Genomic DNA, 25,131 nt, shown 5'->3' on the forward strand with positions numbered 1-25,131 from the left:
GAAGCGGGGCAGTTTGATACAGGGGGCAAATTCATACACCTACTTTATCTCCATACCTTCATAGCTCACTAGTTGGGTATAACCGTTGTGGTTCCTCAGGTCACAAAGTGGTTCCATAGCTGTTGACAAAAAAAATAAGCGACACAAATACGAGTAGGTACCACTGCAGTTTTGTTCACTTTACAGGATCTATGTCTAAGTTAGTATTTTCAATAACTAGACTTGCATGTTACTTTGAGGCAATATATCAAGATTTTTTTAAATAAATGTTTTTTTCTAAATTGGCCGGTGGGGTACTTTTATACACTAGTAAGTGGGGCAGTTCAGTACCTACGTATCAAAGTGCCCCTATTAGTTATTATGTGCGGAAAATGTAAAACTATTTTAACAAGTTACTATTTACATACAAACCTAAAACTAACAAAAATCAAATTAATTATGAAGTCATTAAATTAAAATAATGTACGAATCTAATTAGTTATAACTTATAGATTTACTAGTATAGTATTGTATTATCTGTGCTTATACAGAGTTATCATGTCTTGGTGCGAGAGAAGCGCAACGGCTGATAAAATCGAGCTGTAAATATACTACTTATTATACATACTCCGTGCAGCAAAAGCAACAAAATGACCTTGACAAGATACCAGTGTTTGTCTGACTGTGAGCCGCGCCGCCGGCCGGCAACGAAAACCGGATTATTCGCTTCATTTCCATAAACCAGTCTCTAAACGTGCGTAAACAACTTTTAGACAGCATTTGTATTCCTTCTACAATACCTATAACACATATTTTCTGTGTTATTTATAAAATAACCCGTAAAAATGAAATCGTTTATCGAATATTCGTCTGAAACTGATTTTCCAATTGAAAATTTACCTTATGGCGTGTTTACTTCGTCTCAAAATGTAAGTACTGCTTTAAAATTATCGTAAAGCACTTGCCTATTCTGCCCTCCTTATCAAAACTAACTAAATCGACATTTTAGCAAAATTGAGTTGTTAAAATATTTGGCATCAGTAAAACAAGATCTACAACCGCTTCAAATCGGTTTTTTAATATCTTATTTAGTTTCAGTTTAATTGTACAAAATCAGTTTAAATGAAATAATCGTAACTTATAGGTATTTTTTTAGGTGACAATAAAACTAGTTGCCTATTTCTAAAGTTACCGCAAATGTACAAGGAGGGCAGTATTATTCCTCTATCACTATGTAGGTACTCACCTTCATAAATTCCAATGTTTACAACTTAATCCTGAGAACTTTAAGAGTACTTAACACCAGTTATCACTGTAGATATACTATAATGTAACTTTATATTTATCTGCTTTATAATGTTATTGTTTGCATAGTAAGTATATTTCTATATGTTTTAGGCACAAAAACACATAGGTGTGGCAATTGGCGACCTAATTTTGGATCTCAATGTGATATCTCACTTATTCAATGGACCTCTTTTAAAAGACAAACAACTTGTATTCAAGGTATGGTAATTAATTTAATTTTACATTTATTCTATTTCAGTGAGAACTAGTTTTTTTATGCTAATTCTTACTAAATACTTACATACAATGAACGAAATGTTTATTTCTTGTTTAGAAAATTACTTTTATTTATCAAGTTGTGAAACTTTCGTATTTTGTTCAATGTATACTGATCGCTCGATCACGGCGACTTCAAAATATAGGGCAATGTTCACACAAATGTTTCTTAGAGGATTATTTATAAAATACTAACAACCTCACAGGCCCATATTACTAACAATATAATGAACAATTTTGTCCCATGGCTTTTAATATTTCATCAGATTTTACTTTCGTACAAAGATAAAAATTTAAGTAGATCGTTCTAAATGGCGATAAGAAATAAAAGAAAGAAATACCAATAGCGTAAACAATATAATAAATATCGTAATAGCGTAAATATAAATCAGATTCCAAACGCAGAAGCGGGAGTAGTCATCGACGGGGAGGACGTTTGCACCTTTCTGCTACCAATATACCAACTTACTACCAATGTGTCAGATAGTACAGCAAAATCTTATAAGTTTATTTTTGGTAAATTTATCATGTTTTGAAAAATGTTACAGAACAAAGGTTGTTGTTGATGATAGTAATATAGTCCTGGGAGGTTATTAGATTCACGCCATTACATCAAGCTACACATTGACGTATCTTGTTCCGTTGCACTAGAGGCGATTTTCAAACAAAAATGTGTAGTCTGATATGCCGTTGTTCGTACAAATAACCCTGTACATTACACTGTAATTCATTCAAACATTAAGTCAGGTGTGGGATATGCATCGAGTATATAACCAGAAATAAAGGCGAAATGTCATTTAATTTGTTTGAATACTATTCTGCAAAATCATTACGGTGACAACTACGCTCCGATTGGCCAGCCCGAATTAGAAACAATTGACGGGTGTCGTCAATTGTTTCACTTCAAATCGACCACTTTGACTTGAGCTTTACTATAATGGACCATAATTGAAAGATAACATATTTAATTTTGCTGTTTCCCACACCACCGAATGTAACAGCCCCCAATTGTTAGATATTATTATCTTTATTACAATAAAATACTTTTTATTCTTGAATATACGGAGACACACAGGTCAGTTGTTGGCGCTGTACTATTTCAGCTTTCTAATTTTTTATTTCAGTGCAAACAAGAGTTGATATTTAAAAGTGATACAAGGCCCATTTGCCTGATGAGTTGTCAGGGATGGATGGCCCTTATTTCGTCTCTGTTTCTGGTTATAACTCGATGGGGATATGTAACAATTTCTCTGTCCTCTAAATTGACTTGCCCTAATGTTTTTACTATGATTATCCATGACTCTTTGCAGGAGGAGACATTGAATTATTTCATGGGGCTCACAAAACCTCACTGGATCGAAGCAAGGAACACCATTCAAAACCTTTTAGATGTCTCCAACACCACACTGCAAAATGATAAACATCTTAGGGACGGGTAAATTATAGTCTTTGTTAACTTGTCACATAGTCTTTATACTCTAGCCAAATTCGACATAGACTGTTTAATAACCAAAGCATGGCATAGGAAGAGAACATTTTTTGTCAATGCTCATTATTTAGGGTAATTCTGCCCACGGTCTGCTCGCGTAATTAGAATCTAAATAGATAAGTAGGTGATTGGGTTATGTACAAGTAATAAAATAAAAATTCATTAAAAAACTTACAAAATAGAGTTTTTCGATAACACAGACTATAAATAATATTAATAAATAAGATGACCTTCATTTAAAAAAAACGACGTAATAGTTATTAGAAGAATGTATAATTAATATTTTTAATTTTGATACTATCTTAACTTATATTAATAGGTACTTTAATTATTTAAATGACTTATTTTACTTAATTTAACAATCATTTGTTATAGTATTACATTCTTAGAATAATAACGCATAGAAACCTAGCCCGCACACGCTAAGTGAGGCAAATTGAAGCGCTCCCAAAGGGCCTACACGAGCGGGCGGACCTTCCGTGCTCAAGGTCAACTTGCGAACAGCTCCAAAATTTTAGCTAAAAATGACGAAATGTGCGGTAACTGACTGTAAAAATACGTCAGACAAACATAAAATAGATACTAACATCATATTCCACAAGGAAGTAACGCGTTTCAACTTGTATTTTTATATAAATATTCACTAAAACCGAAAATTAACCTACTACTAAAACTAGCCTACATGAATTTGATTTTTGCGTCACTTGTGACAGTTCGTTTGATATGAAACTATCATTCTATGCGTTATTATTCTAAGATTAAATTATTATTATCTTTTTTTTCTTTCAAACATTGCAGTGCCCTGCAGGGTTGCGTGGCTGTACTTTATATTATTTTAAGAACCTTTATATTACTTACGTATAATGCACTGAATAAATGAATATGAAATGTGAATAATACTGACCTGGCCAAATATTTATAACTTTGCAAAGTAAGTACTTAGGTATTACGTATGGTTTAGGAATAAAATTTTTGATGCCTATTAATATTTACTACTAGATGATTTTATTTTATATGAAATTATTCCATATCCCCCCCCCAGCATCAATTTTCGACTCTGTACTTCAGGGTTTCTTTACTTTTTTCTAGTCATGGACCCTTCTCAAAATGTCAAAGATGTCACGGACCCTTTCCGAAAAGAAAAAAAAACTAGGCTATGCTTTTGCTGGCATAAATTGTTTGCAATTAAACTGTACTTAATTACATATGAATAGTTAGTGTGACGGTTGCTGTTCCATTATATTAGGTAGGCTCGCCGCAGACACCCGACGTTCATTACACGGACCCCTTAGGGGTCCGTGGACCACAGTTTACGAGTAAGACCCTGCTGTACTTGAATTACTACTCAAACTAGAAATGTTTGCAATCTCTCCCTTCAAAAAATGTCATTAGTTTTTATAAATAATTTACTACTGGTATTTGTTGTTGGTTTCAAATCATTTACCGAGGATAGAATTAACAATTTTTGTGCAAAGGACATAGGTTCGACTTTTCCTTGCTATCTTCGAGTACTATGCTGAATTTACGTAAGCGATTGATGTATTAAAGGAGCTTACGCCGCACTTGATATTCATTAATGTAGTACGAAAATGAACCTTGTGGATCGACAAATATTGAAAAGGAATCTTGGATTTTCAGAGCGTTCATCAAACAGAGTGCGGCTCAAATGCACGTGCCAGCTAACATTGGCGACTACACGGACTTCTATTCGTCTATCCACCACGCCACCAACGTCGGCATCATGTTTAGGAGCAAGGAAAACGCCCTCATGCCTAACTGGTACGTTTGACTAAATAATTTATTATGACTAATAATTTATTATATTATTTATTTATAACATTTAGTTTCTCAAATCAAGAAATACAAATTATCTATTAAAGGTATAAAAAATGCGAAAAAAGTCGTCAGGATGAGAAAATTAGATGTTCTATGCTATTTGAGATAATGATGTCGATGGTGTGATCGTTAGTAATTCCTAATTTAAACTAATTTCAGAAAATTAAAATTAACATAAAACGACATTTATTTCCTCCACAAAACATAGGAAGCACAATACTTAAAAACTTATAGAAAATACAATTGAATTATGTGGACAAAAAGGTTAAAGACTCAGCATTGCTGATTGTCAGTCTTCATCTGTAGCTAGCTGTATACATATAGCTAGATGTTTACTATTTAAGTTCATTGCATCTTTATTTTTTTTTTTATATATCTTCATTACTTTTTTTAAACTATGAATATATTATTTTAGTTTAAAATTGCCAATTAAGGCGACGCCTTTAAATATGTTTAACCTACTTCTTAGGCGATTAACACACTGCACCGCGCCCCGCGTCGGAGCGCGCGACGCGGAATCACGCACGCGGTGACGGAGATGCAGATCTGCGTAAATGCGCGGTTTAATCTGAGCAGGGGCAGCGGTCTAGCGGCCCCGAGTCTCTTAGGGTCGTATTCCAGAACTCTACTCAATACTCAAGTCAGGACTTGAGTATTGCAATGAGCACTGAAAATCATACTCAAGTCCTTGCCATTAGGGTCGTATTTCCAGTGCTTGAAATCATACTCAAGTCTGCTCAAATCCTGACTGGAGCATTGAGTACAGTTCTGGAATACGACCCTTAGGGTCGTATTCTAGAACTCTATTCAATGCTCAAGTCAGGATTGCACTGGCAACACAAGCACTGGAAATACGACCCTAATGGCAGAAACTTGAGTATGATTTCTAGTGCTTTGAATCATACTCAAGTCCCGACTTAAGCCTTGAGTAGAGTTCTAGAATACGACCCTCAAAGTACTCGCTTCGCAGTTGATCGCCGTAGTGATTGTACATGTAGCTGAGATCCTTCTTTGACAAGTATGGTTAATAATACAGAACTCATTCAAGACGCTGCAGTTATACTGTCTATGTTGTTAACTCAAATAAAAAGACACCGAAGATATTGGATACATCCCTTTTTACGAACCAGATCGATAAATATATATACGAGTAGGATAGTTTCAAGTTCATTACAAAGATTTAAGATAATATGAAGATAAATTTGGTCGATTTTCAATAGCAAATAAAATTTATCGACGTCGAGATCTATTGTGGAAAACTGAACATGTCCTTAAGCTTAAAAATATGCGCGGTAGTGCGGAGCGCAGTGTGCCATACCCTTTTATTTTTTTTTTGACGGGGGGGGGAATCTCTATGGATACCCCCGAGCCAAGGGAGACTCAGGGGTTATGTGGGGACTCTCCCTCCAGGCTGGAGGGCCTACCCCACTAAAACCCCCCCGGGTTTCCCTCTCGCCGGTTGAGTCGGCGCCGTAGGATCGGTGAACATTCACCACGACGCCGCCCGGCCGCCCTAGCTTACGCCAGGGCGCCCGCGCCAACGGAGGGGCGAGTCGGTTGTCCTCCGACCCGCCCCCCAGACGAGTGAGGCCGTGCAATGCAGGCTCCGGAGTCCCTGTCCAGAGCCCGCTGGTCTTACTAGGGGATCAGGCGAGCAGCGAACTGCCTTCGCTTTCTCCCCGTACGTCTGCGCCGGAGGTGTGCTATACCCTGCGGTAAAACCATAGATATAGAAAAAAGGGGAGATATGTAATGACGCTATGTAAGATCGGGTACCGATGTCGCCACTTTTTAGCTTGTGTGCAATTCAGATTTTACGCTCTATTATATACTACTATAACTTAAAGATTTTCATTGGGTAGGGCTTAAAACGTGAAAACGACGTAACACAATTTTAAAATTTAACAAATTTAAACTTACAGTCAGTTGAGTAAGAGTTATATTGCAATATTTCAGTATTTTTTTCATCCTGGTTCAACCAATCACCATCAGGTGGCGTTTTAGTAAAAATGCTACTAGTATATAATAGCTAACTATTACACGTTAGATGGCGTTGAAACTCATTTTTCGTTGCACTAAGAACTCACGGAGCAGTTTTCAGCTGCATCTGCCGCGGGACCGCGGCACCTGTAGAATGTAATAGTTCAGTATGTAAAATTAGTAGCACATTTCACGGCGCGTTTTACGCCTGTAGTGGTGACGGTTGCTCGCGGTTGCCGCGGCGGGGTACTAGTAGAACCGCACTGGACACGGTCACCTGCGCGCTTGGCGGCCGTCGTCGTCGCCCGCGTACTTTGGCGGTCGGTTTAGGCGCAATGTGGCGCAGGCGCACGCGGGGTGAGTTCTCTATTAACCGCGTGACTGGCGATTAACTCCCACTAACTTCGCGGTCGGTTCCGCAATAGCAACGGTTTCGTGCCCGCAACCGCGGCGGCTACGTGCCCCCACAAACTTGCAGGGTCGTGAGTGTTGAAATAAAACCGCTGTCTAGCTGCACCGGCGGCGGGCGCGGATGGAAACCGCTCCGTGAATTGTTAACCTTATTAACCTTAAACTGACGCTACTCAACGAGGGATGTGGTCCTACCTAATCGATAGTTAGAAACCATGTGGCTGTTTTTGATATTAAAAAATATTCAATTTTTCATGCTATGTACACTGGTACTAGTGTATTATTAAATTAATATAAATTATTATTATTTTCTTAATGGCGGCCACTAGGCTTGGGCCAGTGTCAGTTTTATAAGAATAATATAAACAATATGGGGATCGTCGCCAGGGTCAGTTTTCCATTATACGTTACCACGGGTTGGTGAAGCTGACACTGTCAAGAGTAAACTCGAACCATCAACTAATTTAATTAATTAAATTATGTTTTAAATTTTTATTGAATTTTATTCAATATTTTTTGTGAAATTAGTCCACTAGTTTGTTATAATTATTAATAAATTCCTATAGAAAATAGAAAAAATAGAAAAAAATCCTTTGATCCGGACGGATTCGAACCGACGTCTTCTAGCATACCGTGTCAGACGCTATACCAACTAAGCCACGGAACGAACCAGCGGACCTCACGAATTTTTCTATGTGCTTGTTGTCATGTCTTTGTATGTGGTTTTTCAACGACTTTTTAGTTGTAGTGCCGTAGTAGTAGTAGATGCGGTGTGAAAACACGATTCCTAAATATTTTCACGATAGAAAAACAATTTTACAAGAAAACCGCTGTATTCACATCAATAGGTACCTTATCGAATACTTCATTTTTTTAATCCGAGCTAAGGTAGCATCTACTCCGAATAGCTTATATTGTCACATTGTGCGTTATGAAGAGACCGACTGACATAATAAGCCAGAATTACTTTGACTGCTCAAACATTGACTTATAATTCTAGGGTCGTTACTTCTCAAATTTCATTTTCCATCCCAGAATTAGAGGATGGAAAAGGTCCCAGTGAAACATTGTTATTGGTACCTATTAATGTCTTATAAGAATATGATGATAAGGAAGTATGTATAATTTTTAGGAAGTACATTCCAGTTGGATATCACGGGAGATCAAGCTCGATCGTTGTATCGGGAACGCCAATTACAAGACCGTATGGACAGACGCTGCCTGTTGAAGGTAAGGTTCATATTAATAAGTCCACCTAAATTCGCACTCTGAATATTATAAGGCCACATCTGTGAAAAGAACTTCTCAGAAGATAGGCTTAAAGATTCCACGAACTAAATTGGTCTATATCTTTTTAATTTCCTTTTTTTTTATAATACCATGTGACGGAATGAACAATTCGTGTGCCTGGGTTCGAGTGTGGCCGTTAGTTTTATTAATGTAAAAGAGACTCACGGAGAGACACTCACATTTAAGCATTACCTTACCTATTTCTGCCGCCAAGCAGTGTAAGCAGGATATTGCGTTCCGGTTTTGAAGGGCAAGGGTGCTGGTGAAATTACAGGCACATGGGACTTTTCAACTTGTGTCTCAGGGTGATGGGCGCAGAGGCTGTGCACCTCAGATCTTTGCGATTTAAAGCTCTGAATGGCACTGCAACTGTTATGGACAGGCATGTCATTTACCACCAGGCGCATGACTTGTGCACACATCACTTAGTGTCATAAAAAAAAGATTTTTATACTTTTTGGTTTTTTTTCTGTTTCTATATTTGGTAAGCCTCCATTCGATTGTAGGTGCAGAGCCCCATTTTGGACCGTGTCGTTTAATGGACTTTGAGTTGGAGATGGCGTGCTTCGTCGGCGGGCCACCTACCAAGCTTGGGGAGAGAGTGACCGCCAAACAGGCCGAGAACCACATCTTTGGATTCGTCTTGATGAATGATTGGAGTGGTGAGACACTATGAATTATTTTTAGATATTGAATGATAGGGCAAATGACAGAACTAACATTTACTTGGTTAAATTAACTTATTTATTAAATATTTATGTTGTTATTGGTTCTTTGACCTAGGCAAAATGCCAAGGATCCAAAGACCTCTGGTTGTTACTTCTTGCAAAACGCAAAAAAACATCAATTCGATGGTTTTCTAGAATAACGTCCTATCTCAGAATGAACTAAATTCATCAGGACGATAATTTAGAAGTAACTGGAGCACATCTTACGTCAAAAACCGGCCAATCATCAGGTCCATGGTCTCACTTGTTTATTTTAACCAATAAAAAACTTGATGGTTTTTTTTTCAACAAAAATGTTGCATATTCTGAATGCTGCTGTATTTAAGAGAAATATGAACTATTTTGGTTTGAACCCCTATTCTTGAAAAGCAGCGAATCAGCTATTTAAAAGTAGTGAAACAAGTGTTGTTTTTGTTTTTAGTAATCTGGGTAATGCTACTACTGAATAAACTGTATTGCTGTGATACTCAGTAACGCCGTCTATATTTCAAAGTTTAATCCACAAGTTTAATCCACATTTTCATGTCTATACTGCAGAGGTTGCATAAATATTATATTTTTCAGCACGAGACATCCAAAAATGGGAATACGTGCCCCTAGGTCCATTCACAGCAAAGAACTTGGGCACCAGCATATCTCCCTGGATAGTGACCATAGAGGCATTGCGACCGTACGCCATTGACAACTATCCGCAGGACCCAGAGCCGTTTGAGTACTTGAAACATGATGATAAGTTCAATTTTGATATTAAATTGGAAGTTGATCTTAAGGGTAAGTTTGTTAAAAAGTACCTAATTGAAAGTGTTCGATCTATTGGGTAACCTATCACAAACTCGAATTTTTTTCCCGAAATAACGTTTGTTCGTATTTTCATTACACCGAAAACCGAATTATAACGAAGCCGTTGTTCTTTCAGGGTATGTTGGATGTTTATCGCCAAGACACGATCAGTTTCGGTTAGGTTAGGTTAAGTTAGGTTTAAAAGAAAAAACATTTTCCTCTCAAAATTACTTTCGAGGTTTTTTTTTTATTTTTTTTTATTTATTTTTTTTTATACTTGACAGGCAAATGACTCCACTTATGGTTATGAAAATTCGAGCAATTGTTATTTCTGGAAAATTTCATTTCGGATTACTGATAGATAACCGATCTATTGCTACTTCTTTGGTAATATCACGTAATATTCAAATGATGAAAAGTGATTTTTTCTTATTCATATTACATGACATTATTTATAATGTAATTAGTTAGTCTTTCTTCATAATTTATACAAAATATTTTTTTAAGAAACTAAATTTTTTTATAATTATATTCTTTCTTTTTCAGCAAACAATTCACCCGTATCGACAACCATTAGCCGTTCAAACTACAAGTTCATGTACTGGACGGTGAAACAACAACTAGCTCAGCAGACCATTACTGGATGCAACTTACGCCCTGGCGATTTACTCGGCTCTGGCACCATTAGTGGCGATGTCAGTTGTACATAATTACATTACATTCTTATAGTTATTAAAACATCTATACTACTAGTCAAAATAACACATTCAAAATATCTGTGCGTTTCGTAAGGTGAAAAACAGCCTGGTGGCTTTTAATATTATGTCTTTCCTATTCAGTTGCCATTTAACAGTTTTTTCGTCAAAAGTTTGACATTTTATTTGGAATAACTTTCCAGAGAAAAAATTGTTTATTTACTGGCTTTAATATCCACATATAAACCATTTTGTAAAATAAAAGGGCGCCGAGAACTTTTCTTTACATCCATCCAAAACTTATTATAATAACAGTTTTGTATACATAAGAGTAAGGAAATATTTGTCTACGTATTAAAAGGTACTTCTAAAGTTTCAAAGTATAAGTTTATTTTAAAAAAACCAGCCCAAGACCGGCTAGAAGGCCTAAAAACTACTCCGTGCGCACTGTACATATAGCAAGGATTGCTCAAAATTGTACTACATGGACCACTAGGGAATGGAATAGTACTTAAAGTGTTACTCGAAATATTCATAGGTTTTTTTTTATATTACAATACCTACAACTTTTATGAGTCATTAAACGTTGTTAGAACTCGAGTACTAGGCTTGAGGATACGGCAACCACTCTGTAGCATGAATTAATGTATTTAATTAAGTTAATTAATGAATTAATGTTTTGCTCTTTTTCCGCGACGATGTCTTTCTACGTAGAACCGGAAAAGGACATACGGTGCCCACTTTTGAGCTGGCGATCATGGACGTACTCATGAAAACAAACAAATTTAACAGAAATATATTTTACAGTACCAAAAATTAATTTTGAGAGCTTATTCTATGGAGAACGAAAATTTTTGTTCTTAAATCAATTTTGCATTTATCTGAGATACTGTGCTATTTTTTTATAAATAATAAACCATTTATTTTAGATATTCATATAGATCTACCGATTATGCATCTTATTACAAATTTCATTGCATTTTAATTCTTACGTTTCAACGCATTTCTTGTTTTTCCCTAGACATCTGACTCCTATGGCAGCATGCTCGAACTTTCGTGGAAGGGGACGAAGCCACTTCGCTTGCTCAACGGAGATGAACGGAAATTCTTGCAAGATGGCGACACAGTCATTCTACGCGGTATCTGCGAGGGAAAGGGTCCTAGGATCGGCTTTGGAACATGTGAAGGAAAACTATTGCCTGCTGTCCCTTTTTAAAAAACCTACTGTTTAAACTTGTATACTTTTAACACTAAACTTTGTATATTTTTATAAATTTGTAAATTTTTACTGCCATACATTATATCGAATTTCGTAAAATAAACATTTATTGAGAATAATTTAAACTTAACCAAAACGACCTTTATCTTATATCTTTCTAAAGAAAACTTAACTAGAAAGAAGTTTGCATTCTCCATCAATTCGTTCATTCACCCGTGTTCCATAAACAGCCCTTCCGTTAATAACGTTTCTGTTTCCGTTATCATTGCCGTTATTAACAGTTAGTTGTAAGTTCATAAATGGCAACATCGGAAAAAAATCCAAACGTCATTTTTATTGCTATGTCTGATTCGTTGTTTTTCTTCACGTTTTATTTTATTTTTACACTAAAAGTAATTTATTTCACGTGCATATGTAACTAGTGTGTGAACTGGAGGATAGACTGTTTAGTTAGTGATTAAAATAATTGTATAAGTACATTGAAAGTGCAAATTTTGTACACGCGTTTTCACGCATCGTTCGCCACAATGGAAAACCTGGAGAATAATAAAAACGTGTCTCTAAGTTTGATCGCTGAATATGGGGCTTCAGACTCAGATTCTGATGATACAGAAACACAATCCAACGAACATACTGGCAATGATGATTCAGATGCAGCCGAACTGAGTGAAATGGTGCTGAAGAATAACATAATAAATGCTTGCGCGCACGGCCCTTTATCTAGGCCTAAAGCTGTCCTTGCTGAAACGTCGAGGCATATGATCATAGATAACTGCGAAAGTGGCATTGTGGAGTATGAAGTGACTGAATATAGGGATGTAGACAGCGATTCCGATTCAAGTTCCTCGAGTGATTCCAGTGACAGTGATGTTGACTCCGTGAAAGATATTGAAGAGATTTCTAGCGGGTAAGTCGCTCAAATTCGTCTGGAACATTTAAACCTGCATATATCAGTAATTCTGTATAGACCAATAACAAAGACCATCAAGTTACTTGTTGGTGGAATAGAGATTTAGCATTACAATCTCGAAATCCTACGTGCAGGAAGCAACACTTTGTTAATATTAATTTTATTGCCTTAAATTTATCGTAAAAGAGAACTTTTGAATATTGTAGGTATATATTTGCAATTTTTTTTGCTTTTCGAACTGTCATGACATCATAAGCTTGTTTCTTGGAATGGCAGACATTGATATATAAGTTCACCAAGCACATGTACACAATTATGTTAAAAACTCCAAATATCAATGGTGGTCTAAAGCTGCTACCAGACAAACTTTAAAGTTGATAATTAAATGCAATTGTGTGAAGTCGAAGTCTCAACTGCATGCACTGTAGTACATCTGCTAGCAGCCTAATGCTGTGCGCTGAGTGACATGTAAAACTACACAAAGAGCATGGAGCTCGTCTGTAAATGGTATACAGTACAATTTCAACAAAGAGTATTTAACAGTTGGTATAACCTTTAGTGATGGCTTACTTTAACATTTTCTACTGGAAATCAATATAATTTTATGATACTGTTATGTGACGGATTCTTATCATAGCCATGTCATTCACTACTGGACATACGCCTACTTCTTTACATAATTGTAACAAAATTGATACAATTAGTAAAAGTAGGTATTGTACGAGGATTGAAACTAATTAACTAAATAATTGAATTAACAATTTTTGTGACCCAGTTGTTTAGTCATAACCATTTATTGTAACATTGGAGGTGTTGAAAAGAACGTGACCTATTGCATGATGGCCTTGTGGCAAGAATGTTTAAGCACTAAAATTCCAAATTTAAAACCCACCAGCACTTTTGTGGATTGTGTAGCTATTACAATATTAAATAATTACAATAGCTTTTGAAATGTGATGCAGTTATTATTGATTTATTTATTGCAATTCACATGTAGATACCCTTAGTAATTCTTTGTACGGATAACGGTACATCAGACTACACATTTTTGTTAAAAAATCGCCTCCAGTGCAACAGAACAAGATACGACAATGCGTAGCTTGATGTGCTGGCGTGTGTACATCAAACATATGAAACCCTGAAGGGCATAGCAGTTTCTGGAGACAGATTGAAGTTTTAGTCTTATATAATTCTTTACTCTAATTATGGATTTAATAATTTTATGATATGCAATAATTAATCTCAACTATTAAATAAGCAATAGTATTCACCACAAAAAAAAATTTTTTTTTCATATACAACAATGAACAAAGAAGAGACAAAGGACAGTAGTACAAACTAGATACAATATTAATTACCAATTTGTATCAGAAAAACCCCATGAGGCCATTGCAAGGATTGTTAACTATGGCTAAAAACAATATCAAGATTTTTTTGCTAGTTATTACGAGATATCTGTGGCACAGGGTTGATATTTGAAATATGTAAGCCAATGTTAAAGGATGCAAGATGTTTTTGATCAATAAATATTAAGCGACATCTCTTTGCCACTGGCAGATACTGAATTATTATTCAGGTGACTTCATTTGGGAGCTGTGCATTCCTATATTATTACAATTATTAGCTGTTCTATTGTGATCATTATGCATTACAATTCGGAGCCAAGGCCAACAGTCTCAAAGAACTGAGGGAGTCTCCTGCCTGTAACTGTTTTGATGTCCTTTAGTTGTGGCATATTATGCATAGGTAATTCATCACAATTGCCGGGATAAATATTTCTATAGCCTACATTTATCTCTCGTGAGTTTGTGTGTAATTTGTGGTTGTCTCTGTGTGTGTCTTTAGCACCTGAGATGCAGGGTTTCCCTAGTGCGGGCCTATGTTGAGTGTGTGGGTTATTATTACTATGATACAGTCAGAACTAACTAATTTCTATATACTATAACTAATTTCTATATATAGTCAGGAAAGTAAGTTAAATACGATGAAAGGTCACGTATAGTCTTGTTTGGAAGATGCGTATGAGCAAGTATGGACTTTTGTGATATAGTCTATGGTGATATGAATATGTATTAGATACCTATATATATTTGCATAGTATAGCATACCTTCAGTTTAGGGTCAGTAAGGTCATTTTTAAACACGTAATTTGTATTCACTTGGTTCAGTTTTGGAAACTAACTATACTAATTATAACTATTACAGGCCTAACTGTGTCAGTAACAGGTAATCCATTTAGAACTCTATAAATAAAAAAATTTGGTAGTTTTTGTTAATTTTTTGTAAAAAACATTTCTTTGGTAAAGACAGTACAATTTAATGATTTTAACTTTATTTAGTGTGTATACTTAATAGATAACAATTATTTGATTTTTATTTTGACAATTAGATAATTTTGATTCTTATTTAAAATTTTAGCAGCTATGACTAATCATCTCCCTCTTTTGAAAAGAACAACAAGTTATTATATACATTCTTTAGATATAAGTTATTAGAGTCATAAAAGGCATTTGGTTTTCTTTAACTTATATGACTTACTTAACTTTATTTTAAATATTTAAATTTCTTACAATATAGATAAAAAATTCAAATTAAAAAGCTACAAAAAAACTTTTTTTTAGCGATGAAACAGAAGGGGGCAAAGCCGGTAAGCCGGATGCCGTAAAAGTCCATGGGGAATTAGCTCTGGATGACTTGCCACCAATTGAAGACCTCGCTATAAGCTTGCCGGCCCAGGAGACCATCAAAATTGGAACCATTGCCAGCATAGTCGATAGACTAGGTAAGTAACTAACCAGGCTCCCAAAACGGCTAATTTCAAATAATCTCAGTTGTTTTTTTATAATATTAAGTGATAGGACGAACAAGTTGTGCACTTGATGGGAAGTTACACGCTTGTCCATAACAGTTGCAGTGTCACTCAGAGCTTTAAATCGCAAAGATCTAAGGGGCTACTACTACTATACTACTGCGCCCGTCATTCTGAGACATGAGTTGACAAGTCCCATGTGGCTGTAATTTCACCAGCACCCTTACCCTTCAAAACCGGTACGCAGCAGGGGCTCGTGTCCACGCTAAGAAAAGTCGCCGGGTCTATGCAACAATTCGTGTCGTTTCTACACACGAACTGTGTACACTGCTTCGGCGCCGGACAAGAAAAGAATCTTGTCTACCCCCGGCACGACGCGCTCTGCGTGTCGCCGGGTGTTGCTTAGCAGTCAACATATACAACAACGTAGTTCTTCTCACAGTCGGTAGTAAAACGACAGTTACCTGGAAGACTCGTAATGCACTAACACATTTTACCCTACACACGTCTGTCCGAAAGCATTCGTATCGTGTACATACTCATCATTTTCTCGTCTGCAACAGACACATGTTTTCGTAACTAGATCCGACAAAGTTCTTATCGTGTACAAGACCATGCTCATCTTTTCTGTAGCAGACACGTCGAATTTCTTAGCGTGTACACGCGCCCTTATGCTAACATTACTGCTTCGAGGCAGAAGTAGCTAAGGTGGCAGTACTTCCCTGGACGAAATCTTTCACAAGGAGCTCTACTGCTACTAACCTAAAGTGTATATAGATACAATGCCAATGGCGGGATTTTATGTTTGGTATTCTGCTAAAAGTTAAGAGATGTGGGTTGTCAGTGGCTAACCATCAAACTAACTATTCAATTGCCATTGCAATATTTTGGTATTCTGCTCTTCGATGGCGTAGTCTACTAATTATTTAACATAAAGGGAAATACGGTGAACGGAGCCATAAAGGGAATTACGTGCAGCCAGTCTACATCTGAGAAAGCATGAATGGCGGTACATAATGCTGTGTTGGTTCCAACGCTAATGTATAGGAGTGAGTGTTGGGTATGGCAGAAGAAGGATGAGAGTAGAGTGAATGCAGTTGAAATGAGATACCTCGGAAGAATATGTGGTGTGCGGCTGTGTGACAGAGTGAAGAATGCTGTGATCCGTGAAAAATGTGGTTTGAAAGAGGATGTAGTGTCAAAAATAGAAAAGGGTATGCTGAGGTGGTTTGGGCACATGGAGCGAATGAATGAATGTAGATTAACGAAAGAAATATATAAAGCTAATGTAGAAGGAATCATTGGAAGAAGACGGCCAGAAAAAACATTCTCTTATGACATTGAGATTGTTCTTAAAAAGGCTGGAGTGCATAGTGAGAACATTAGGAGGGCATGTATTAGATTGATGAATGGAATGAATGTGATGAATGTAAGTGCAGCAAGAGAAGTTTGTAAGGATCGTCCTAAGTAGCAATCGATAGTCTCTGCCAACCCCAATGGGAATTTAATGGCGTAAGTACATAAATAAATAAATTAAAAAAAAGAAAATACATTTAATTTTGTCTAAATTGCTGTTTAGAGGAGATCAAAATTAAGATATGCATATTTCCGTGGTAGTTTTAGTAAGGCAACATGGATACACTTCACTTTTTATTTTTATGGCTCCATCATTACATAGAATGATGATTTTGCCAACGTCACGATCTAAAGAAAAATTATCAGAAAACAAAAAAAAAAATACATGTGAGTTCTATTATGACATTAACTGGTGTTGATGGATTGGTCCACGGAAGTACTCAGGTGAGAATCTAAAACAAAAGACAGCACAAACATGTAATACGGATTTATAGATATATATTATTTAACTAGATGTATTTACTTAGAGTACAAATATAGGGGGGAAACACAAAAGTTAAAAGATTATTTATATTAGTGGGGCGAAGCAACATGGATTTGTCAGTAATTGAATGAATAAATACCATCAGTGCCATTGCACTGGCTCTTTATTGAGACTCAACTATCATTCCAACTTAACAGAATAACAAATACTATCATAATTATAATGACAAACATCATTTATTTCTTTTTATAAAAGTCAAAATAACATAATTTAAATTTCATCGTTAAAGAAATATGATCATCACTAATATATAAAACAACAATAAAAATTCAAATTTAAAATAGTTTTATAAATTATAATTTTGTTCCAGTTGTAGTCCGGGCGTTTCCTGAGACACCTGCAGTGGATCTGGACAGTGTTCTGTTCCTCGAAAATGGGGCGAAAGCGTTAGGAAAAGTCTTCGATGTATTCGGGCCAGTAAGAGCTTTATCTTATATTTATGACTACTTGATACATTTTTTATATCTAGTTATTGCGGTATTATTATAAAGGTGGTCACTCATTATAACTCGGTGCCAAGTATGGTATTAAAGTAATTAAGTATCCATTTCTTCAAATATGCACTCATGGCACTCAAACTCACACAAAGGCACTTGCAGGCACCTAACTTAAGTAAATACTTGAAAACATTTCCACTATATCTGGTGGAGTCGCAGCCTTGCAATCTGAACAGATTGTTACATTACAGGCATTCGCCTTCCCGGTGAAGGAGCACCCTAAAACATAGCATCAAATTTGTCATATCGTCCAATTTGTTACATAACTAAAGTCAAGGCTTATGACCTGAAAGTTAAGACTAACGTATTTCTAGAGTATGCGCTGTCCTCAAACCACGGTTTGCGTTCTGAAAAGTTTCATAGCAAAATTCTTTTTGCCAAAGAAACTTCATTCTTTGGTGCTATTAATATTTTTTATAGTTGCTACCAGAGTCGAGATTTTAGTATTTAAGTTTTTAAATTATTTTGACATTTCGATTGCAGTGATGAAAATAAAAAATGTCATCGTTTCAACTTTAATTCAGTATTCGAACTAAAGCTAAAACATTAACATGCGATCTTACGCTATTTAACATTAATTTATCATAGTTTAAAATTATAAATAATGGAAATGCCTTATCAAACATGTTATAACAAAACTACATTTCTACATACCATTTAGAGATACAAAAAAATCCCTTACGATTGAAACGACAGTGTATCATCCCCTTTGATATTCCATTCAGACGTATTAAGCTCTTTTCATCATCCTTTGTAATGTGTACAGCCAAGGAATCATATCTATGCAAGGAATGGAATTACCTGCCTGCGTCTGTGTTCCCGAGCATACACGACTTGCATATTTTTAAGGTTCGCTTGAATAGGTATCTTCTGGACGATCTTGCTCCATCGTAGATCCTGGCTAGGTAATGGTTTAGGCGAAGTCCATTTAATATTTATAAAATAAAACGAAGAGGCGGTCGCTATGTGCTCTCGAAACGAAATACTCTGACCGCCCTTGACGCTAATGCGGCTTAAATGTAATCTCATAAGATATTTATAAGATGCGGTCATCCAACCTACGTTCTATTGCGACAGCAATTTTTATGTACTCATTTAAAAGGGTAAAATAAAACCTTTAGGGGCTCAAGTAAGTTGCTTAGGTATGGACAACGGTCCTCCTTTACATTTAAAATTAATATTCGACTTTATTCCACAAATATTAAGGCAAGCGCGCAACTCGACGTCTATTTTGCTCATGCTGTGGTAAGAAACCTGTAACTATTGATTATTATGTAGTGTATTTATGAAGATATTCCTTGGTTGCGTGGAAGAAATTGCTACATAGCAATAAGATCGCCTGTTGCACATTAACTTATTATTTTTATACATAAATTACAATTCGGTGTTGCCATTTTATATTTTATTTCAATAAAAAATATTTCATTCATTCATCCATTATTTATTATAAGTTTCTAGGTAAGGAACTCACCACACTTATCGACACGGAATAGCATTAAGCCGATCAGAAAAAGCTTTATATAGAGGTAATAAGGACGAAAAGACCTTGAGCGTTTCGTGTCGGTGATCAGAGCGGTAGAGAATCGCGCAACATTCTTTTTACTTCTATTACATGGACATAAAACATTTTCAGAACAGCTCAAGCCTATTCTGTCTCGATAGATGTGGTGATTCCATAATAATCTCAGTACGGAGTATTACATTTATTTGCCAAGTTTTATTGGAATCGGTTACTGGAAAGTGCATGAATTCTATAAGAGCGGTTACAAACAGCTACTTTTAGCAGCGATGCAAACGCGCGTTCGTGAAACATTGCGACACTAGCGATTTGTACGCGACTGCATCAATATACTCGCGTATATTTAATCATTAGAAACCGACCTCAAAAGTTCGTGGAATGACATCTATTTGCCAAGTTATATTGAAATCCGGTTACCGGAAATTGCACGAAACCGGATTCATCCGCTAGTTTGCCACCCTTAGAGCGGGAATAATTTCTTCAAATTTAAATGGGAGCACAACTGAAGTACTCTCTTTCCAACAAAAAAAAATCATCAAAATCGGTTCACAAATGAGTTATCGTGTAACATACTTGACTAGTACTCCTCCTTTTTTGAAGTCGGTTAAAAATAAATGTCCGTTGTTTAGGTAACAGAGCCGCACTACTGCGTGCGATTCAACTCTCAGGACCATGTGACGGAGCGCGGTGTGCAGCCTGGCATGGAGGTCTTCATCGCACCGCGCAGCCAACATACCAACTATGTTTTCCTTTCGGAACTTATGAAGTATGTAATCTCACGCAATTCTATAACCTCGCAAATATCGCTTCGTAAAACCAAGATACACTCGAATACATAAAGTTTGACACTTGTAAGCTACAATACATTTGAATTGAAAAAGAAATTAATTTGTCACTTAAATACTTTACATTACATTCGCACAAAAATTTAATAGGCGTAGAAACGTAGATGTGGAAATATAAAATATGAATCAAACAACACCTTACATACACTCTTAAATACACAACACATATACATGTAATCATACCTACACAAAAACACGTAAACGTAGGCACACACGACTGTTTTAAATACGTGTTCCCTTTGTTATTTTTATTCATAGTATAGTTCACAATTTTTACATTAGATCTTTTCGTCGTTTTCGACCGTTAAAATTAGTAAATGGCAATAAGTTTCAAGTTCAAGTTTCAGCGTGGAAGCCTAAGGGTCGTATTCCAGAACTCTACTCAATGCTCAAGTCAGGATTTGAGTATGATTCAAAGCACTCGAAATCATACTCAAGTCCCTTCCATTAGGGTCGTATTTCCAGTGCTTGTGTTTCCAGTATAATCCTGACTTGAGCATTGAGTAGAGTTCTAGAATACGACCGTGAGACATAGATCTGTGGATCTAGTTTACAGTCCAGCCTCCTTCAAATTTTGCCACTTTAAAAAATAAGATCTGTTTTTGTGCTAAAAATTGTAACCAAAGTTTGTGGAGAGAAACAAATTTATTATTATTATATTATTAAGGTGATACTTGGGTAATTTTCCATAATTTCGGTGGAAATTTAAATATTATAGAATATTATCATGAAGTATTGTTTAACATTCCGGTGTAGTAATTTAGAGCTCCTTGTGAATGCGTTCGTCCAGGGAAGTACTGCCACCTTACCTATTTCTGCCGCCGAGCAGTAATGTCAGCATTACTGTGTTCCGGTTTTGAAGGGTAAGGGTGCTGGTGAAATTACCGGCACATGGGACTTGTCAATTTATGTCTCAGGGTGACGGGCGCAGTGGCAATGCCCCTTAGATCTTTGCGATTTAAAGCTCTGGGTGACCCTGCAATTGTTATGGGCAGGCGTGTATAGGATATTATTAAAAAAAAAACCTGATATATTATTTCACTATAATTTACTCGAAAACTCAAGTAATGAAAATTGCCACCGAAATTAAGTAGACAAAACTAACATGGAAATTACCCACTTATTCGAATTTCACCCTTAATGCAAAAGAACAAGGTATGCTTCAAACCTTGATGTGCTCAAAGTGTCAATAATAATAATATGCTATTGACATCTGGACATAACATTGCATTTTATATTATGTTGAACAAAAACCTAAGACTCGTGTCTCTTTTCTGAAAAGTAGTCCACAGTTACCTTGACTAATATTTACATAGGTGCACTGGAATGTTGGTTATCTCTGAGTCGAAAGGATGCAAACTATCTCAAGATAAAAAGTTTCCTCACTTTTGTCTTCCTGCTAAAAGTGTTGCTGTAATACTTTTTTTATCGTATAACGGACAGAAGACCAGACGAAATTCACTTACAAGATATACAGGGCGTCACATGGATATGCCACATAGAGGGAAAGTAGCTTAAATACCGTATATAGAAAATTTTACTGAAAGATGACTTAAATTTGATTTTAAAAACAATTCAAACTGCTTTCAAAGATTTTTAAATAATTGCCTGTTTGAAACAAAATCAAGTTCCTTATCCACTAGTTAAAGAGCCAACCAACATTGTCACTAAACGGAATCTAAGCTAATTTTTGTAACAAAATTATACATAGCATCAACAATTGTGTAATGTACAAACAAGATACGATATGGTAGCTGCGGGAATTCCCGAGGTTGCGCGAGAATTCTCCGGAAGACGCGCGACCTCTTTTTTTGGCTTGTATTTAGTTTTGTATACACTATTGATATAAAGAATTATGCTATGCTATAGCTATAGTTATAGTTACAAAATTACGATCCACGACAATGTAAATTGAGCCTAAGAGTAGTTACACACGGCAATTTTTGGCAGCGATGCAAACGCGGTGCTGTAGCGATGTAGTCGCTAATCGTTTACCTTTACACACAAGCGCGATTTTAAGCATGAATCACGCGCGCGACTGCATCGATACAAACGCGCGATTGCATCGTTACACTTGGGACCAATAAAGTATGAACAACTGAACAAACCTAGTATGTCACAGTATATCACAAATATAAAAATATAGTCGCGTTATATTTTAATATTAATGCAAATGGAACCAAGTACTTATGTGCAAACTTATGAATAATTTATGCAAATACTTTTGTCTGAAAATGAGACCGTAACGTGCCATTAGTAGTACTACTATTAGAATGTCACGTTTATCTCTATTATTTACTCGGAAGGTAGATTCCACTGAAAAAAATACTCTAGGGTTTGCTCCATAAAGGCTTGTTCAGATATAGGTGTTATTAGCTGCCGCTGCGAGTAGCGAAATCCGAGTTTGTACGCGGTATTCCCACTATTCCTAAACCTAAGCGGATATCCTACCGCTGTGGGTAGCGGAGTGCATTATTTATATATCAACTAATCGTTGAGGAATGAATTTGCCACTGCTCCCATATCGTGCTCCCGTTCTGCGTCCGAAACAATTTCTGTCAAATTAGTAGCGGCAGAGCACCTTGTGAAAGAGTGTTCATCCAGGGAAGTACTACCACCTTACTTATCTGCCGCCAAGCAGTAATGTGAACATTACTGAGTTCCGGTTTTGAAGGGTAATGGTGCTGGTGAAATTACAAGCACACGGGATTTGATAACTCCTTCAAATTTTGTCACTTTAAAAAATAACATCTGTTTTTGTGCTAAAAATTGTAACTTAAATGTGTGGATAGAAACAAATTTATTATTATTATATTATTAAGGTGATACTTGGGTAATTTTCCATAATTTCGGTGGAAATTTAAATATTATAGAATATTATTTAACATTCCAGTGTAGTAATTTAGTAGAGCTGCTTGTGAAAGAGTTCGTCCAGGGAAGTACTGCCACCTTACCTATTTCTGCCGCCAAGCAGTAATGTCAGCATTACTGTGTTCCGGTTTTGAAGGGCAAGGGTGCTGGTGAAATTACAGGCACATGGGACTTGTCAACTTGTCTCAGGGTGACGGGCGCAGTGGCAGTGCCCACAAGATCTTTGCGGTTTAAAGCTCTGAGTGGCACTGCAACTGTTATGAACAGGCGTGTTACTTAACTCCAGGCGCACTACTTGTTTGTCCCGTCACTTGATATTATAAAAAAGTAATGCTCGACTAAATTAAAAAGTGATGTCAAGTACGAAGCTTCATTCGCATCATACGTCTTTTAATATATTTTAGGTCTTTAAACTCTTAAAAATGTATATAAAAGGATTTTCATTTTTCCTATAATCCATTACACCGACTAACTCAGTAAATGCTGTTGGATAACGATATCGTATCCTAATCCGAATAAACGCCTAGCTCGAATGTTCTGAATAGCTCGGAAATCGCCAGTCGATTCGAGAACGATATCTAATCGAACGATTCGGTTAAAATATCGAAGAGTTCTGAATCGTTAGTAATAAGTATATAATAATAATCGATAGTATAAAGGTCCTGCAGCGGTAGTAAATAACCATTATGTCTGAATAATTCTTTAAATGCCAAAGACGTGAAGTTTGTACATCAAGGAGTATTAACAAAAAGAATATTATAAAATTGCAGAATACGAGGCTCGGACGCATCGTGGCTGAACGACGTAGAGCCTCCATCTCATCAACTCGATTACTCAGACGACGAGGAAGAACGAAGAGCGAATAGAGCTAGGAAAGAGTCCAAACAAAAACACGAAGACTCCGACGGAGAAACCTCAAAACAGAATCCCAGAAAGATGGCAGAGCCCAGACGGAACCAAAGACCTTCAGAGTCGAGCAGCAGATTTGGCAGCGGACCTAGTAGGGGACGGAATCCATTCTCAGCTGGATCTAGGAGAAATAATCCAAATTCTTTCACTAGGTTCGCAAGACCGTGGGGCAATTTCGATATGCGGACACCACCTCCCCATCCAAACGATCCAAATCAGCCCCCGTTCTCTGCGCCTCCAAATTTCCCTAGTGGACCTCCCATATTTCCACCCCCCTTTAATCCAAGTACCCCTCCCCCTTTTATGGGCAACACATTCCATTTTAGAGCGAACCCTAGAATGGGCGGTCCCATGAACATGCCACCTTTCAGACAAAATGTTCCTATATTCGGCTCTCCCTATTGCAACTCTGGGCCCCCTCAGTGGGTCAACGGGCCCCCACCCCCGCCGGGGACTTAAACGCACACGATTTCTAGTTTTTTAAGATATCTCATAATATTAGTCGATAGATAGTTGTCTAACAATACTAAAGTGTGGTTATCCAAAAACAAAATCTATATTTATATAAAATAAATTACTTATAGTATACTTTTTATATCTTTTATTTGAAAAAAAACCCTTAATATTTTCAATTCTAATTTAAAATAATTATTTATTAAAAAACCGACTTCAAAAGTTCATGGAATTATATCTATTTGCAAAGTTTTATTCTATTCTATTTCCTTAATGGCGGCCACTAGGCTTGGGCCAGTGTCAGTTTCGATTAATGTTGTCAGTTAATATTGTTCAATAACGTCAACATTTAGGTAGCAGCAAGGTATTTATTATTAGACGAGTCTCTTCGACGGAATGCTGTTGTGGAGATCATACCCGGGGTAAAAAAAAAACAATCGTGGAGAAA

General features: G+C 36.4%; 2 protein-coding genes across 3 annotated transcripts; both read left to right on the forward strand.

Moving 5' to 3' along the window:
• The first annotated feature begins 609 nt into the window (after positions 1 to 609).
• On the forward strand, positions 610 to 12,073 carry LOC113231358 (fumarylacetoacetase). 2 transcript variants are annotated; one of them, XM_026465649.1, is made up of 9 exons: positions 610 to 733; positions 1,378 to 1,485; positions 2,853 to 2,977; positions 4,670 to 4,810; positions 8,391 to 8,488; positions 9,055 to 9,210; positions 9,841 to 10,047; positions 10,603 to 10,751; positions 11,773 to 12,073. In XM_026465649.1, exons 3-9 carry the CDS (start codon positions 2,874 to 2,876, stop codon positions 11,965 to 11,967), a joined length of 1,050 nt encoding a protein of 349 aa, XP_026321434.1. In that variant the 5' UTR covers positions 610 to 733; positions 1,378 to 1,485; positions 2,853 to 2,873; the 3' UTR covers positions 11,968 to 12,073. The 2 variants fall into 2 exon arrangements, with proteins under 2 accessions (XP_026321434.1, XP_026321433.1); XM_026465648.1 differs by lacking the exon at positions 610 to 733 and adding an exon at positions 825 to 908.
• Positions 12,074 to 12,443: 370 nt separating this feature from the next.
• LOC113231282 (H/ACA ribonucleoprotein complex non-core subunit NAF1) lies at positions 12,444 to 24,810 on the forward strand. Its single transcript, XM_026465524.1, has 5 exons — positions 12,444 to 12,877; positions 15,502 to 15,662; positions 17,900 to 18,006; positions 20,235 to 20,371; positions 24,092 to 24,810. The coding sequence occupies exons 1-5, from the start codon at positions 12,498 to 12,500 to the stop codon at positions 24,687 to 24,689; spliced, it is 1,383 nt and encodes a 460-aa protein (XP_026321309.1). The 5' UTR covers positions 12,444 to 12,497; the 3' UTR covers positions 24,690 to 24,810.
• The last annotated feature ends 321 nt before the right edge of the window (positions 24,811 to 25,131 follow it).

Source organism: Hyposmocoma kahamanoa, unplaced genomic scaffold (assembly GCF_003589595.1).
Source record: "Hyposmocoma kahamanoa isolate Upper Pololo Valley unplaced genomic scaffold, ASM358959v1 65, whole genome shotgun sequence".
Taxonomy (NCBI): Eukaryota; Metazoa; Arthropoda; class Insecta; order Lepidoptera; family Cosmopterigidae; genus Hyposmocoma; species Hyposmocoma kahamanoa.